General features: G+C 39.7%; 1 protein-coding gene across 1 annotated transcript; it reads right to left on the bottom strand.

Annotated features, from left to right (window-relative positions):
* Nucleotides 1-756: 756 nt before the first annotated feature.
* On the bottom strand, nucleotides 757-10,686 carry LOC105948358. Its single transcript, XM_031893861.1, has 5 exons — nucleotides 10,618-10,686; nucleotides 6,774-6,807; nucleotides 2,839-2,867; nucleotides 1,769-2,031; nucleotides 757-987 (listed from the first exon to the last, which is right to left on the bottom strand). Exons 1-5 carry the CDS (start codon nucleotides 10,684-10,686, stop codon nucleotides 963-965), a joined length of 420 nt encoding a protein of 139 aa, XP_031749721.1. The 3' UTR covers nucleotides 757-962.
* Nucleotides 10,687-16,607: the final 5,921 nt, after the last annotated feature.

The following is a 16,607-nucleotide window of genomic DNA, read 5'->3' as shown; positions in this document are numbered from 1 at the left end:
TTTTAAGCATTCATTTTAGTAGCTGACATATACCAGTATCCTCTGTAATGACTCCTTGTTAAACTGGTTCAGATTACTTGTAAACGAATCGCATTGGAACAAATCAGCCAAATAAATACTGTTTATTTATTATGAAGTGCCAACATGTTATACAACAGGTTGCAGAGATTATACATTATTCCCTGCCCCAATGAGTTCACAATCTAAGGTTCTTATCACATTCACCCACAATGAGGAAACCCATACAGGCACAGGGAGAACTGGAACTCGAATACTGGACTGGAATTTGAATAAAAGAGGGACTCAATAGAAAGATAGGAATAAAAAGTATCAATAAAAATAAAAATATAGCCTCAAAGAGCAAAAGTTTTTGGCTAGCGTGGTCAGCTGGAAAGATGTAGACATCGAAGGCAAATAAGTCAATAACTATAAAAAATAATGAAGACCAATTGCAAAGTTGCTAGGAACAGTTAATTCTATAACATACTAGGATATTTTGTGTGCTCGGCTTTGCCAATAAATTGATTTCCAACAAACTTAGCATTAACTGTACACCTAGTTTTTGATGACTTTATTTCCCCCATCCACCACCCCCCCTGCGTCTGTGGACGCCCATGACTGAAGTCTCCCAGTACTGAGCTTTGGAATTCTCTGCACTGGGTAATATGTTTTATTCTTCAACAAGTGACCCAAAAAATGTTATTCCAATAGTGCTATATGCTGTCCAGAATGAATAAAGACTCACACACATATATGAACATAGTACTTTAGAGGTTTCTTTATTGCTAGCCATATGGCCTTTCTGTATAATACAAATGCAACAGGGAATCACCAAACATAAAATAAGTAAGTAATCATATTCACGTACATTACAAATATTATATATATGCATTGCAACAGGAGTGATTATATGCGATGGCAGGTTCTCAAATGGGAAGAAACTGACATTTGATTCCATCTTGTCATCGATCACCCTTGTCAGTGCCACTGTCATGTACATGGGGGAAAAGAAAAGCACATTTTAGTAAACAAATATTGACACCGCATATATATTGCAGTCAGCCCACAGTGTTGAGCATAGCAGACTTGCAGTGCTTAGTCCTTCGTTCAGTTTTGAACAGTTTGAGTTTTGTCCCTATGTCTGTTTTTTTTTTGTTTTTTTTTTTAACCATTAAGTCCCTATGTTTGACTTTTCTCCCACACTATATACATAAATCTGGTCAGTTGGCTCCTGATAAAACTGACCCAAATGTTTGGTAGGAAACTTGGACTGTAAGTTCTATAGGCACTTATGGATATTATGATCCCTCTGTAAAGTGCAGCATCATATGTCAGCGCTATATGAATTTAAGGATTGTAACAATAACTGTTAGGAAAACAGACAGACTAAACCAAAATTATTAAGGGGCAAATTGACTAAAATTCCAGATTATTTTTGCGATTCAAGATAATCAAGCCAGAACCATAAAATGAAATTTTGTTCTTGAATTTAAGATTCATTAGTCAAAAAAAACTGAAAAAATTTAAATGAAAGAATTTGCCAAAACCCGTGGAGATTATGTAGTCAACGGGAGGTGCACTTTCAACATTCTATAATATTTTTTTTTTTTTGTATTTAAAAAAGTAAGTGGAAACAATGAGTGGAACAATGAGATTTTTGTTTGCAGTTATGCAGTCAAATAGGAAAACTCGATCAGTCATGTTAAAGTTTTCATAAATGTGCTAAAGAAAAAAATCACAATCATAAAAAAATACAGTAAATACTAACCTTTCCAAATCCATGTTTATGGTGTTTGTGATGGTGATGGTGATGGTGATGATGCCCACAATGGGGCCCACAATGGGGGCCACAGCCAGCTGGATATACAATTGGGTATTGAGGGGGACATGGAGGGGGAGGAGGGCAATAAACTTGAGGGGGAGGAGCAGGAGTTGGGTATCCAGGGTATGGTTGGTAGCCAGGAGGGTAGACCCCTGAAGGGGGAACCCAGCCACCAGGTGGGGGGCAAGGAGGCTGCCCATAGGGGGTTCCTGTAATGAAACAAGTTGTGTAGAGCATTAAAGAGTTGGTAAATATAGTTTGGGAATTGGATTTAACATAACGGATTAGAATGGGATAAGTTAAATTACTATTATATGGTAATGTACTGTATGCATGCTACTAGTGATGAGTGATGTTTTCACCAGGCATGGATTTGCAGTGACTTTCCGCATTTCACCACTGGTGAACTGTTTTGCGAAACTTCAGTGAAAATCCTCAGCAAAAAAAATCATTGTGCGTCAAAAAAAACGCGGTCGGGTCAAAAATAGGCATGTTGCATAATAATGCCTCTGTAAAAGAGATGCGCGCAACCATAAATTTGTGCAACAAATGTGTTTGGGACAGATTCACTCATCACTACATGCTACATATGTACTATATGTTAATGATTGCAGTTCCAGAATTGAATTTGCTGGAGGGCTGAATATCACTGTTTAATTTATTTAATTTTAATTTAGTTACACTAGAGACAGGTCACCAGCAGGGCCCCCCCTGGGGCTGCTGCCACCTGAGGAGCAGGCCAGATGCCCCCCCCCCTCCACCCATACCTCGTTAGTGTCAGAGCGGATTCTAGTGGGCCACATCATTGCACTATTGTGCTCTCTGTACTAGGAGAGCCAAATTTCTGTTTTAAAAACATTTTGGCTCTAAAAGTTACCAGGTACCTGGCCACTATCCACCTGCCTCATGTCAGGAGCGGCCCTGGTCACTGGCCTGGTCTGTAGGAAAGCAGTTACCAAGTGCCAAGGGCTGGGAATGATTAGGAATATTGGGAATCAGGGTTCTGGATCACTAACCTTGATTTGGGTTCCACATGATGAAGAATCTTTAAAAAAGGAAAAAAACAAAGGTAACTCATTGGGCAGGATTATATCAATATATAAACTATACATAAACTTGAGAGATTTTAAAGGATATGTCATGCTCAGAAGGCTTTTCAGCATTACACACACTAATGCCTATTTATGCCGTGTAAAGAAATGGTGATAAAAAATACCACACATCTCCACTGGACTAAGCCAACTGTGTTCATCTATCGTTCATCTGTCCCCCCATACACGCATACAACTCCCCCCTAGCTCCCTACTGGCAGGGTCGCACCTCCAAACATTTAAATTAGTTAGACCATGACATCTTGACAGTCCCCTAATCAACCCAAATGCCACCCACTTTCACTACTTCACACCCCCCATGTTCCGTGGATACCCATGGGTATCTCTAACTGAAGCCTTTTACCAGGGTTGGCTTTTTGCCTTTAAAGGGGACCTGTCACCAGAAGAAATAATTCTTTTCTATCATGTTAGTTGTGCAAAATAAACTGAACTATATGCATTTTTTACATTTTGTTTCTTCAGGCTTCACAATCACAGCAAAAAGGTGGGTTCCATTTAGTGGGCACTGTTATTAAGGCAAGTTTTGTATCATTAAAATTCTTTTGTATGTACTAGAATTGGGTACCAATGACCATGAATGTGAGCAGGAAGGAGGAATAAGAGGAGTGCAGTGACATCTAGGAAGTGCTAAATGGAAAGTGAAAGTAATGGACCACCTCGATGCCTGAAGCATAAAGCATATATTGTCAGGCAATATATGACACTGACAGGTCAGATTTTTTAATGCAACAACAACTATGGATGTATTAATAAAAAAAATGGGGTTTTTATGTGTTTGTGACAGGTCCCCTAAGATTTTCTTTAAAAAAAAAAAAATTCTTACTTTATTTTGTTCCACCCCATGCTCCATGGGCCTTATTTTCTATTATATGGCATAATATTTTAGATGTGAAATATACATTTAAGTAATACTAATACACAAATGTGTATTTGTTTCACAAGGTGTCATATAATTGATTAAATAAGCACCATGGTTGCAGAGGCAGTTGCTAAGCAGCATCCTCTAAGGCAGGGGGCTCAAACTCAATTTACCTGGGGGCCGCAGGAGGCAAAGTCAGGATGAGGCCGGGCCGCATAAGGGATTTCACAAAAAAAAGTCGGGAGCTGCTGATTGCGGAAATGACGTTATGCCATCATAACAGTTATTATGGGAAGACGTTCTGTGTGCACAATTAGCTCCTTACGTCTTCCCATAATAACTGTTATGATGGCATAACGTCATTTCCGCAATCAGCAGCTCCCGCCCGCAGTGCCTTGCATTATCCCTTGAATCGCAATAAAAATCACGATCCATTCATTCGGCGTTGGTGCGGGCCACAAAATATTATACCGAGGGCCGCAAATGGCCCGCGGGCCGCGAGTTTGAGACCCCTGCTCTAAGGTTCACTTTGCATAATGACTGTGGTATGGAAGGTGTGAAAAACAAGAAGTAAATGTCAATTATGGCTCTCTACACTAGGGTGTTAATCACAAAACAAAAACTGTAGTACCGTGTTAGCCAGTGTCAAAAATAATAAAAAATAAACACAAATACAAGAGTATTGTAGAAATGATACCTATACTGGCTAACAATAAAAATACATCGCAAGCTTTTGAAGCTCTAAGGCCCCTTCATCAGGCAAAATACAAATGAAAACTAGAATGGCACAACATTTATACTGTTAGATCAGAGAGAAGTGTTCACGAGCAATAAATAGGAAGTTCCAGATAGATGAAGATAACTTGTAAAGATAATAAAAGTAATTTATATTTATTAGGATGGGTTGTAAATAGCCCAGGGGTCTGGATTCAGTCAGGTCAGATAGTGTGGCATGAAACCTGACCCCAAATTAAGGCCCTGTCTTAATGTCTTGAATAACTCCATACATTTGAATTCATAGATCTTCCTTTCTCGTTCAGTTTCAAAGTTCCCTTTCAGAATTAACACCTGAATCCAGGCCCCTGGACTATTTACAACCCATCCTAATAAACCTTAATTACTTTTATTATCTTTACAAGTTATCTCTATCTATCTGTAACTTCCTAATTTATTGCTTGTGAACACTTATCTTCTCTGTTTTCATTTGTATTTTGCCTGACAAAGGGACCTTAGAGCTCCTCAACTCGCAATTATTTTTATTGTTAGCCAATATAGGTATCATTTCTACAATACTCTTGTATTTGTGTTTTTTTTATTTATTTTTTTTACACTAGGGTGAAAACTTAAAGGGGAGATAAGCCCAAAAATAAAATTTTGTCTAATGAAAAAACATTTAATTCTAAGTAACTTTCTAATAAACATTAAAAAGTTATTACGGTTAAAGTGGTTTTAAAGTGGTTGTAAATGGAATTGCAGGTGAAATCAATATGTGTCCTTTTCAGTACTGCTGGCTCTGAAACTTAATACATTGTAGCAAAAGGAGGTGTCTAAATGTAGCAGAAGCCAGTATATTGGGAGACCTAATTGTTTTAATAGTCAGAACCACTAGTGCAGAGAATAGAAAGGCACAGATGCTTTCAATAGCTATTACATTAACAAATCTCTTTAAAAACGTAAAATTTGCAATGAACATGCACCACAAAGTTGCTTAGAATTAGATTTTCTTTTGTTAAGAAAAATAATTTTGGGGTTTACAGCATCTTCATGGCAATTCCATATGGGTCATATCCCACTGATATCCTTGACCCATAAATTATTATCCATAACTTACCAGAAGTGTCAGAGGAATTGATTGCCTGCTCTAGAAGATCTCACTATCCCCTTTGTTTTACTCACATAGGAAAATATATTCACTTCTATATAGTTCTGATTAACTGAACATTATAATGTCAATATGACCAAACCAGTTGCTGGGAAACGCATAAGACCAACTATTATAAAAAGTTTCCCGAACAGTGTTTTCCCCATGGTCAGAATGTTGCAGATCTGGTTATACTGGCTGAGTAAAAAAAAACCCACATCAAAGTCATCACATAAAACGACACACCCAAATACACACTGTATATACACTGTAAAGCTGCAATGTTGTTCTAAGAGGGACTGTTTCTATATGCAATGGCAATAAAGCATACTTTGAACTGCCACACCTTTTAGGAAATGGAGCAAGCAACCTGAATACAGAATCTAATCAATAAGATGATTGATAAATCCAATCAATGAGACTGTTCAGCTGGGGAATTACCAGGCACCCTGAATACAATTTTAATTTTCAGAAGAGGGTTATACCTGTAACCCACAAAGTTGAATGTGTTTACTTTAAGAGTTAACCTTTAGTTTTGCTTTAGGGCGGAGAGCTCTTTTATTAGCATCCCACTGATTTCTGGAGGGAAAGAAATGTGGATCGAGAACCTGATCCGATTGTAGCACCTTCTATTCATGTAATTTATACACACCTACACCAGTTGCCAATGCACACAATACATACCACACACTGGAGCCCAGGAGTTCAGATCAGCTGACTGTGCCTCACAGGGAAGTCAGTTCCACTTATAGGAAAACGAGTTTGGGCGGGACCAAGGGGAGGGGTAAATGCAGGTGGGAGCCCTGTATCCGTATTATGCAATATGCCTCAGCTAACCTCACCCTCTGTGAATAGGAATCACATATACACAGAGAGCCCAGACACTGACGTAGTTGCCTGTCATATTAAATAGAAAGAACAAACCCAAAGCAGAAGTCAAGGTAGGGCACCCCTGGAGAGAATGGTTTCCTCACAGGTAAAGCAAATTCACCAGAATCTCTAAAAGCATGTGGAACAAGTAATACTGGGCACTGACAAAGTGTTAGAGCAATTTTATTATGTTATCCTTGTGCCACATTCAGTTCCGTATCTCCCACACTTGGGGCACCGACCGCTCACCTATTTTTGCTTCATCCAGAACTTTTTCTTCACTCTGCTTGGAGACAAAAAAAGTGAACATTTCAGGGAAAATAAGTGAATTTATTAAAAACAAGTATAGTTCATATTTTTAAGTGTCTGTCACACTCCCCAGCTGCTGACAGTAAGAATGACAGACTTATTTAAAGGTGCAAAAATGTGTACCAGTGAGAAGTTTGTCCACCAGTGTCAGCCATTTTGTTTTCACATAATGTGCATATTTAGCTTGCTGATACCACCCTGTTACCATACATCAGTCAGGCAGACATGGCCAGAGGCATTGGGCACCCAGCCCAGTTCCCGATTGCCCCTAAAATATCCCAGTTTTTGTTGACTTGAAAAATAGGACAGTGACATCATTCCCTAAGCTACGAAGAGGAGATGATGGGGAGAGAGGGGTCACAGCCTGTTTGTTATGGAATATGTAACCACTGTGTTTTTCATGAAAGCTTGGGGGGGCAATGGTGCGTTCAGGGCAGGCCTAATGACTATTTTAGGCGGGCCTAATGACTATTACTCCCTAGTCAAGCCCAATGATTCACTGCACCCCGCAGGTAACAGGTGGAGGCAGGGCATGACAGTTTTCCTGCGATCTTGGGAGAGTTAAAGAAAGCTGTCTTGTCCTGCCTCCGCCCGTCACCTGTGGGGCACAGACGTTTCCTCCAGAGCCTCTGGAGGTACAGAAGGGCCAGAACTAGTGGTAAATAGGCAGAAGAGATTTGTAGATTGTAAGCTCTTTTGGGCAGGGCCCACTTCACCTCTTGTATCGGTTATTGATTGCTTTATATGTTACTCTGTATGTCCAATGTATGTAACCCACTTATTGTACAGCGCTGCGGAATATGTTGGCGCTTTATAAATAAATGTTAATGTAATGTAATGTGCCCTGCGCCCCTACAACTATGTCACCCTAGGCACGTGCCTCTTCTGCCTACCCCTAGTTTTGGCCCTGGCTGTGTATGTTATAATATATGTTACATATATATGCTTTGGGGCCACAATTAGGGTTAGCAGCTATTCTGGAAATAATTACTGGCCTTCCTATTTATCTTTCCTCCCTATTAATATGGAATCAAGCATCATGTTTACTGTCCAGGCCAGTAAAAAAACTGGCTAGATGCCACCCCTAGGCAATAGTGTCTGTCAGAATGCTAGGGGATCTAGACTGTGTCTGTCATGAGATCCTGGGAGGCATGACACTGTGTCTGTTATGAAATATGGGGGGGGGGCATAATATGTATTGAAATGTAGGGGCCACAGCACGTCTGCCATTCCAACCATGTAAAAAGGGTTGTGTTTTTGTTAACTGGGCATGGCATATTGGGGGAAGGGTGGATACCAAGTAGCATTGGCCATTTTTTTTTAGGCAGCTTGGCTTCTCACCATAGCACAACTCCTGGTAATAGTGGGCACAAAACTGAAGGCTATTTATCTGCTGGCAAGCAAACTATATCTGACAGGATCATGTATCTATACTGGCTTCAAAGAGGGTTCTGTTATGCAGTTTAAATTTTAGCTTTGTCTTAACAGAATTCAGTATCCTTTATCCCTTGAGCGTGCACTATATGTTTTGTATATTTCATATATATAGATGCACAGTTCATGGAACACAACCCCAATCATGCCTTCTTATAACCTCACTCTGTTATCAAACTCTATAGCAGCACCAGCGTACAACCATTATAGCAATGTAGCATGGTGGGACCATGTAGTCATAATATGTATATGGAATATAGCAGCATCATTGCCAGGCAGTGGGATGTGTGTCTCCATAACCACAAAACAGGAAGAAATTGTTTTTAGAGATGAAGAAAAAAATGAAAGCAGAACATGGTCTCTCATTAGTAAAGTGGATACCTGCAAGTCAGATTTGCAAGCAATGTTCCATGCTTGACAGGGTGCCTTAAAAAGATAATGACATCTGAAATTGACCCTTTTTAAATCTATTATAACAGTGTCTTTGTATGATATTTATAATTTTGCCATAAAGGCATTTGCCAGGTGCTTTTACATTACCTATCTGGTCCCTCTTGATCCTGTATGAGGACGCCATATTTGTGCAGCAGTAGGCCGTTAGTATTAGAAGCTGAGAAGGATAGTCAGGTTGGCAAAACAGTCAGGTTTAGGAACTTCAAGAGACAAGTCATTACAAATGCAGACCTATTAGTGAAAAACGATCAACATGACCTATTGGTAACTAAAATAATTTATAAATTGAATGTACATTAATATTCTGAAAAGTAGTTTTTTCGTGTCAGTATCACTTTAAGGTATTGATGTTTTCTGCCAGAGTAAGTGGCACTTTAACAGGTTCCTTTAGTCCCTCCTGTAGGCCAGCAGAACGCCTGTATATACAGATCACAGGCAAATCAGACTTCAGATGAAAAAGTATGCATAATATGACAGATACGTGACCTTATTGTACAGCAGCACAATCAGGTTTTACAGGCACTGAACACTCAGACTTTCCTTATGCACGGTGCAAACATTATGCCGAGGCTAGTTACACTTTTATACAAAGGGCAATGATAAAGAATCACATGCACACTCCTGTTATTGTGTAAAATGTATCAGGAAAGAGAGAGTCGCACCCAGTTTTACAATGTTTTGCAATGTAATTAAAAGTTCTGATCTTTGCCCTTTTGTGAGTGAGCTCTCAATAAACTAAGTAAAAATTATAGATTTCTTATTTAGCTAATACCATAACATTTCAGGTCTTTGCCAAGACATATTGAAGGGTCACTGCAGTAGGGGAATCTGTGCCCTAAAGTATACTTCTCCTTGTTACAGTAAACACATTTTTTGCAATTTGAGTTCTATTTTTTACTTCAAGCACTTTGTTAAAGAAGGTTGACCTTTTATGCCTTACACTTTCCTTTATAGGATAAGCAGGTATTCTAGGAAACTGCGAATGTGATAGAGATAAGCCGTATGGCTAAGGGAAGGGGTACATGGAGACATTAGTCGCCCCACGATAAATCTTCGTTGTCGCGGGCAACTAATCTCCCCGCAATGCCTTCCCACCGGCTAGGATGTAAATCGCCAGTGGGATGGCATACGCATTGCTGCTATGTCCCGCAGTTGCCCGAAGTTTCCTCTCAAGGCAACTTGGGGTGACTGTGGGACATCGCAGCAACACGTATGAAGTCCTACCGGGATTCATTCTAGCCAGTGGAAGGCATTGCGGGGAGATTAGTCGCCCACGACAAAAATATTTTGTTAATCCCTGGCACATCTTTAAAGATTTTGGAGAGTGAATAAACATTTTTCTAGGATATCCAATGCATATTCTTCTGTTTCACCCTCTTAAACAAAACAGAGGGTTGGAGAGCAACCGGCGCTTCTGTTATGGTGCCACCTGTTCATGGTCAGCTTGGGAACTACTGTATTGCTAGCCTGTGATACACAACACCGGATTTAGAATTTTGGCACACACAGGCTACCCCCATTCTGCCCATCCTGTTTGCACGTAATGTCACATCCAGTGCGTGTGGTATCACGTCCACAGGGCAGCAGTTTGGGGGGTTTATTTTTCTTTTTTTTTTTTAAATTAGCGATTGTATAGGCCCCTGTGGGCCACATGGGGAGACAGAAATACACAAATAAACATCACCGCAACTGAATTAGCTCATGACAAAAAGGGGCTATATAGATTCAAGATGGCATCATTAATTAAACATAAGAGCACATCCAGCAAAAACAATAACAATTTCTTTTTGGTCTATGGTTAAAATAATGTAAAAAAAATTTACCATTTATTCCTTACAAATGTTTGACTCAAGTTAGAAAATAATATACAGTATAAAGGAGATACGGCTGCACTTACCTTGTAACTTCCAAATGCATCGAAAATTGCATCAGCCAAAGACTCAAACTGACATTTACCATAAGTCATCTGGCCCACCATGCAGGCCAGTGCATTGAATAATATGTATTTTTCAATGTTTTCTAACTGTTCTTAAAGGGATTGGTTGGGGTTTATATAGGGTTAACTTATGTAGAGGGTTTGGGCTGGGGTTGTGTATTTAAATGCAATCATGTCATGGCACCTGTGTAGCTTCTGATGAAGTGGCGAGAAGCCATGAAACGCGTAAAGCTGTGGGTGCCTAACTCCGTGATGGTTTTAATCGTTTGAATAAAAGTGATATTTTATGGAAGGATGTTCCTGTGCTCCGTCCACAATTTATCTATATTTCACAAAATGTTTAAATACAATTTTAAATGTTTATTTAAATGTTTTAAATAGATAAATGTTTTAAATAAATTAACATTTTAAAATGTTTTAAAATAAAGGTGAGATTTTCTGAATACATATATGCACCATTAGGGGTCACAAGGCACCAATACAAACATTTACTGTGACACAATAAAGTAAGAAAGTAGTTCTCTATTGTATAAATGTGCAGTAAAGAGCTAGGGTCAGAATTACAGTGGCCCTTGTTTCTGATATTTTCAGACTCGCTTTCATCAGGTATGGTACCTACGGATTGGAAGAAGGCGAATGTCATTCCTATATTTAAAAAGGGAGTAAGATCTCATGAGATTTAATGTGGATAAATGTAAGGTCATGCACCTGGGATGTAAAAATATGCAAGCCACTTATACCCTTAATGGGACTGCACTAGGCAAATCCATAATGGATAAGGACCTTGGAGTCCTTGTAGATAATAAACTTGGCTGTAGCAAGCAATGCCAGGCAGCAGCTGCAAGGGCAAACAAGGTTTTGAGCTGTATTAAAAGGGGTATAGATTCACGGGAGGAAGGGGTTATTCTTCCCCTTTACAGAGCGCTGGTAAGGCCCCATCTAGAATATGCTGTTCAGTTTTGGTCTCCAGTGCTCAAACGGGACATTATTGAATTAGAGAGGGTCCAGAGAAGGGCAACTAAGCTGGTTAAGGGTATGGAAAGTCTCAGTTATGGGGAAAGACTGGCCAAGTTGGGTCTGTTTACGCTGGAGAAGAGGCGCTTAAGGGGTGACATGATAACTGTGTATAAATATATAAGGGGATCATATAATAACCTTTCTAATGTTTTATTTACCAGTAGGTCCTTCCAACGGACACGAGGGCACCCACTCCGTTTAGAAGAAGGGAGGTTCCATTTAAATATTCGGAAAGGATTTTTTACTGTGAGAGCTGTGAAGTTGTGGAATTCCCTCCCCGAATCAGTCATGCTGGCTGATACATTATATAGCTTTAAGAAGGGGCTGGATGGATTCTTACCAAGTGAGGGAATACAGGGTTATGGGAGATAGCTCTTAGTACAAGTTGATCCAGGGACTGGTCCGATTGCCATCTTGGAGTCAGGAAGGAATTTTTTCCCCTCTGTGGCAAATTAGAGAGGCTTCAGATGGGGTTTTTTGCCTTCCTCTGGATCAACTAGTAGTTAGGCATGTTATATACAGTGGAGGAAATAATTATTTGACCCCTCACTGATTTTGTAAGTTTGTCCAATGACAAAGAAATGAAAAGTCTCAGAACAGTATCATTTCAATGGTAGGTTTATTTTAACAGTGGCAGATAGCACATCAAAAGGAAAATCGAAAAAATAACTTTAAATAAAAGATAGCAACTGATTTGCATTTCATTGAGTGAAATAAGTTTTTGAACCCTCTAACAAAAAAAGACTTAATACTTAGTGGAAAAACCCTTGTTTGCAAGCACAGAGGTCAAACGTTTCTTGTAATTGATGACCAAGTTTGCGCACATTTTAGGAGGAATGTTGGTCCCACTCCTCTTTGCAGATCATCTCTAAATCCCTAAGGTTTCGAGGCTGTCTCTGTGCAACTCTGAGCTTGAGCTCCCTCCATAGGTTTTCTATTGGATTAAGGTCCGGAGACTGACTAGGCCACTCCATGACCTTAATGTGCTTCTTCTTGAGCCACTCTTTGTTGCCTTTGCTGTATGTTTTGGGTCATTGTCGTGCTGGAACACCCATCCACGACCCATTTTCAGTTTCCTGGCAGAGGGAAGGAGGTTGTCGTTCAGGATTTCACGATACATGGCTCCGTCCATTTTCCCGTTAATGCGAATAAGTTGTCCTGTACCCTTAGCAGAAAAACACCCCCAAAGCAAAATGTTTCCACCCCCATGCTTGACGGTGGGGACGGTGTTTTGGGGGTCATAGGCAGCATTTTTCTTCCTCCAAACACAGCGAGTTGAGTTAATGCCAAAGAGCTCTATTTTGGTCTCATCAGACCACAGCACCTTCTCCCAGTCACTCACAGAATCATTCAGGTGTTCATTGGCAAACTTCAGACGGGCCTGCACATGTGCCTTCTTGAGCAGGGGGACCTTGCGAGCCCTGCAGGATTTTAATCCATTGCGGTGTAATGTGTTTCCAATGGTTTTCTTGGTGACTGTGGTCCCTGCTAATTTGAGGTCATTAACTAACTCCTCCTGTGTAGTTCTAGGATGCTTTTTCACCTTTCTCAGAATCATTGACACCCCACGAGGTGAGATCTTGCGTGGAGCCCCAGAGCGAGGTCGATTGATGGTCATTTTGTGCTCCTTCCATTTTCGAACAATCGCACCAACAGTTGTCACCTTCTCTCCCAGCTTCTTGCTAATGGTTTTGTAGCCCATTCCAGCCTTGTGCAGGTCTACAATTTTGTCTCTGACATCCTTGGACAGCTCTTTGGTCTTTCCCATGTTGGAGAGTTTGGAGTCTGCTTGATTGATTGATTCTGTGGACAGGTGTCTTTTATACAGGTGACTAGTTAAGACAGGTGTCCTTAATGAGGTTGATTAATTGAGTAGAAGTGGCTAACCACTCTGTGGGAGCCAGAACTCTTAATGGTTGGTAGGGGTTCAAAAACTTATTTCACTCAATGAAATGCAAATCAGTTGCTATCTTTAATTTAAAGTTATTTTTTCGATTTTCCTTTTGATGTGCTATCTGCCACTGTTAAAATAAACCTACCATTGAAATGATACTGTTCTGAGACTTTTCATTTCTTTGTCATTGGACAAACTTACAAAATCAGTGAGGGGTCAAATAATTATTTCCTCCACTGTATAGGCATTATGGTTGAATGTGATGGACATATGTATTTTTTCAACCCAACTTACTATGTTACTATGTTACTAAGAAGTAACAAGTAAATGCCCTTCAGCTGAGACCTGCACAGTTTGTAGTATACGTTTCTAGCTATTGCAAATGTTTCTCTTGCTCTTTAATAGATATTATAAACCTCTCATACTTCTACCAACGCATTTCAGTCATGCAAGTCCCAATGCGTGAAGATGGTAATAATTTTTTTTTAATTGAATAGCCATCATCCATTAAGGGTTGCCATGCTTCAAAGACTCTCATAATGTTACCATATAATAATGATACAACCATCTAGTTCCAATTCTACGAGCTAGGTCTACATACCTACCAACATTTTGAAAACGGAAAGAGGGACAAAAATAAATGCAGCACGCAGCGTGATGATTTTTTTGACCACGCCCATTTTTGCAACCACACCCCCTAAATACCACTCCTATTTGACTAAATTTGGCAGGTTATATAAAGTTTTAACACATTTCTTGGGGTTTTGGGGTCCAGTTTTATGTGTTTTGCTGAAAAAGCTAAAAATTGCCCTTTAAGCTGCAAGTCTCAGTTCCCCTAAGAGACCTGTTTAGCTTATTAGTTACAATTGTATCTCAGTGCAGGGGGGGCTTTTTACCTTTCTGGGCTCTCTGCCAAAAGCCACTTATTTAATTAAAAGTGAGAAACAATGTTTCTAAGTGCAGGTGACGCTAAGTTAAGATTTCTGGGCTCTCTGCCAAAAGCTACTTTTAATTAAATTGTATCTCTTTTTTAGCTTTAGTGCAGGAGATCAAAGGGAAATGAGGGACTTTTCAGTAACAATACAGGACTGCAGGTTAAGCTGTCAAAAGAGGGACTGTCTCGAGAAAACAGTTGGGAGGTATGGGTCCATAAAATAGTGGCCAGTGGATGACACTCTACTTGGGATGGTTAAATCTGGATCTCCTTCTTCTTCTAATGGACCTTAGGCCAGGCTCGGATTTATGGCAAGGCCACAAAGGCCTGGGCAAATTTAGGGGCAGTGGGGAATGGGGGCAGCCTCTGGGCGCCCTGATAAATCCAGTGCTGCCTTTATCACATTAAATGCTGATGACCCCAGGTTATGCCATGCAAATACTGTAAATCATTATTAGTCATTATTAGTTTTTTTGTGACTTGTTTTTCCATATTAAAACAAAGTTTGCTGCTTCTGTAGTTTATCCCTTCACTGAGCCCTCCACCCATCACCTGGTATCATGGGCCCAAAAACAATACCTCATCTTTTTTATATGTCAGAAATACTACACTATATGATCTAGGGCAGAGGTTCCAAAATAGTTATGTTAGTTATCATGGGATCCCAAAGCAGTGAATGGGGGCTAGCCCTATGATAATATAGGCAAGATTTGGGGTAAACCCACTTTACTAGCCTATATATTTAGCAGCCTACATGTAGGGGCCTAAATCACCAATTTGAGAAACAGTTTGATATTATATCGAAATTACGCTCACCTGTTTCGACAGGTATTAGATCCAAAAAGACCATAAAACTTGTAACATTTCCAAATTCAGGGAGTGATGCTTAGGGACTGAAGGCCCTTTATTGTATTTTCCCTTCCCCGTTTTTCTTTATTCGTCATGCTTTTAAGAATAAGCTTACACTCCTAAGATAAGAATAGAGTTACAATTCTAAAAAAAAAAAAAAAATCTGTTGTAGGGGATACACTGATTACATTCTATTTAAAGGATATACCCCCAGAATGAATACTTAACCAAGATTATATCATGTTAAGTGACCTATTAAAGAATCTCACCAAACTGGAATATATATATCAGTAAATATTGTCCTTTTACATCCTTTCCCTTGATCCACTTTTTACTGATGGGCTGTGTGCTCCCTCAGAGATCACCTGACAGGAAATGATGTAGCTCTAACTGTAACAGGAAGTAGTGGGGAAGCAAAAGGCAGAACTATGTCCATTAATTGGCTGATGGGGCCTAGCATGTATGTGTGCCTTGGTATATTGGTGTGCACTGTAAATCCTGTGATCCCGGAGGCGGCCCTTAATTCTTAAAATGGTAATTTTCAATAGCACACATACCTCCCAACAAAAAGAGATACCATGCATAGCGCGGTGAAAATACCACGCCAATTTTATGACCACACCACATAAATACCACTCCCATTTTACAAAACTTGCCAGGTTATGTAAAGTTTGAACACATTTTGGGGGGTTTTGGGGTCTTGTTTTATGTGTTATTACAGTTTTGCTAATGAAGGTGAAATTGTCCTTAAAGCTGCAAGTCTCAGTTCCCTCAAGAGACCTATTTAGCTTATTAGATACAATTGTATCTCAGTGCAGGTGTCTGCCAAAAGCCTACTTACCAAATTAAGTTTGAGAAGCTTTGTATCTTTTTTGGCGTTTGGTGCAGGAGATCAAAGGGGAATGAGGGACTTTTCAGTAAAAATCCGGGACTGCGGGCGAAGCTGTTAAAATTGGGTCCCGTGAAAATCGGTACAGTTGGGAAGTATGAGAACATACTACTAAAAAAGTATATTTTTATGTAAATTATTTATTTAAATGAGGCAGGGTTTTACATATGAGCTTGTTTATGCAATATACTTTTGTAGAGACCTACATTGTTTGGGGGTATAGTTTTCCTTTAATTGCAATCAGTGCAGCCCAGGAAACTGCACTGATAACGGAGTTTCCCAGTACTGAGCTTAGCAATACCCTGCAACTAGCTAAATGTTTTATTCAAGAAATGACCAATAATCCATCTAAGACATTTAATTTAAAT

This window comes from Xenopus tropicalis, chromosome 9 (assembly GCF_000004195.4).
Source record: "Xenopus tropicalis strain Nigerian chromosome 9, UCB_Xtro_10.0, whole genome shotgun sequence".
NCBI classification, from domain to species: domain Eukaryota; kingdom Metazoa; phylum Chordata; class Amphibia; order Anura; family Pipidae; genus Xenopus; species Xenopus tropicalis.
The sequence above is the reverse complement of the archived record's forward strand: the minus strand, read 5'-3'. Positions and strand labels throughout refer to the sequence as shown.

Excerpts from the sequence above, each read along its gene's own strand:
- LOC105948358 (XM_031893861.1), bottom strand. The coding sequence starts at position 10,686 with ATGACTTATGGTAAATGTCAGTTTGAGTCTTTGGCTGATGCAATTTTC. Across the intron at positions 6,808-10,617 it reads ATGCATTTGGAAGTTACAAG|AGTGAAGAAAAAGTTCTGGA; the intron begins GTAAGTGCAGCC and ends GTCTCCAAGCAG. Across the intron at positions 988-1,768 it reads ATAAACATGGATTTGGAAAG|TGGCACTGACAAGGGTGATC; the intron begins GTTAGTATTTAC and ends TGTACATGACAG.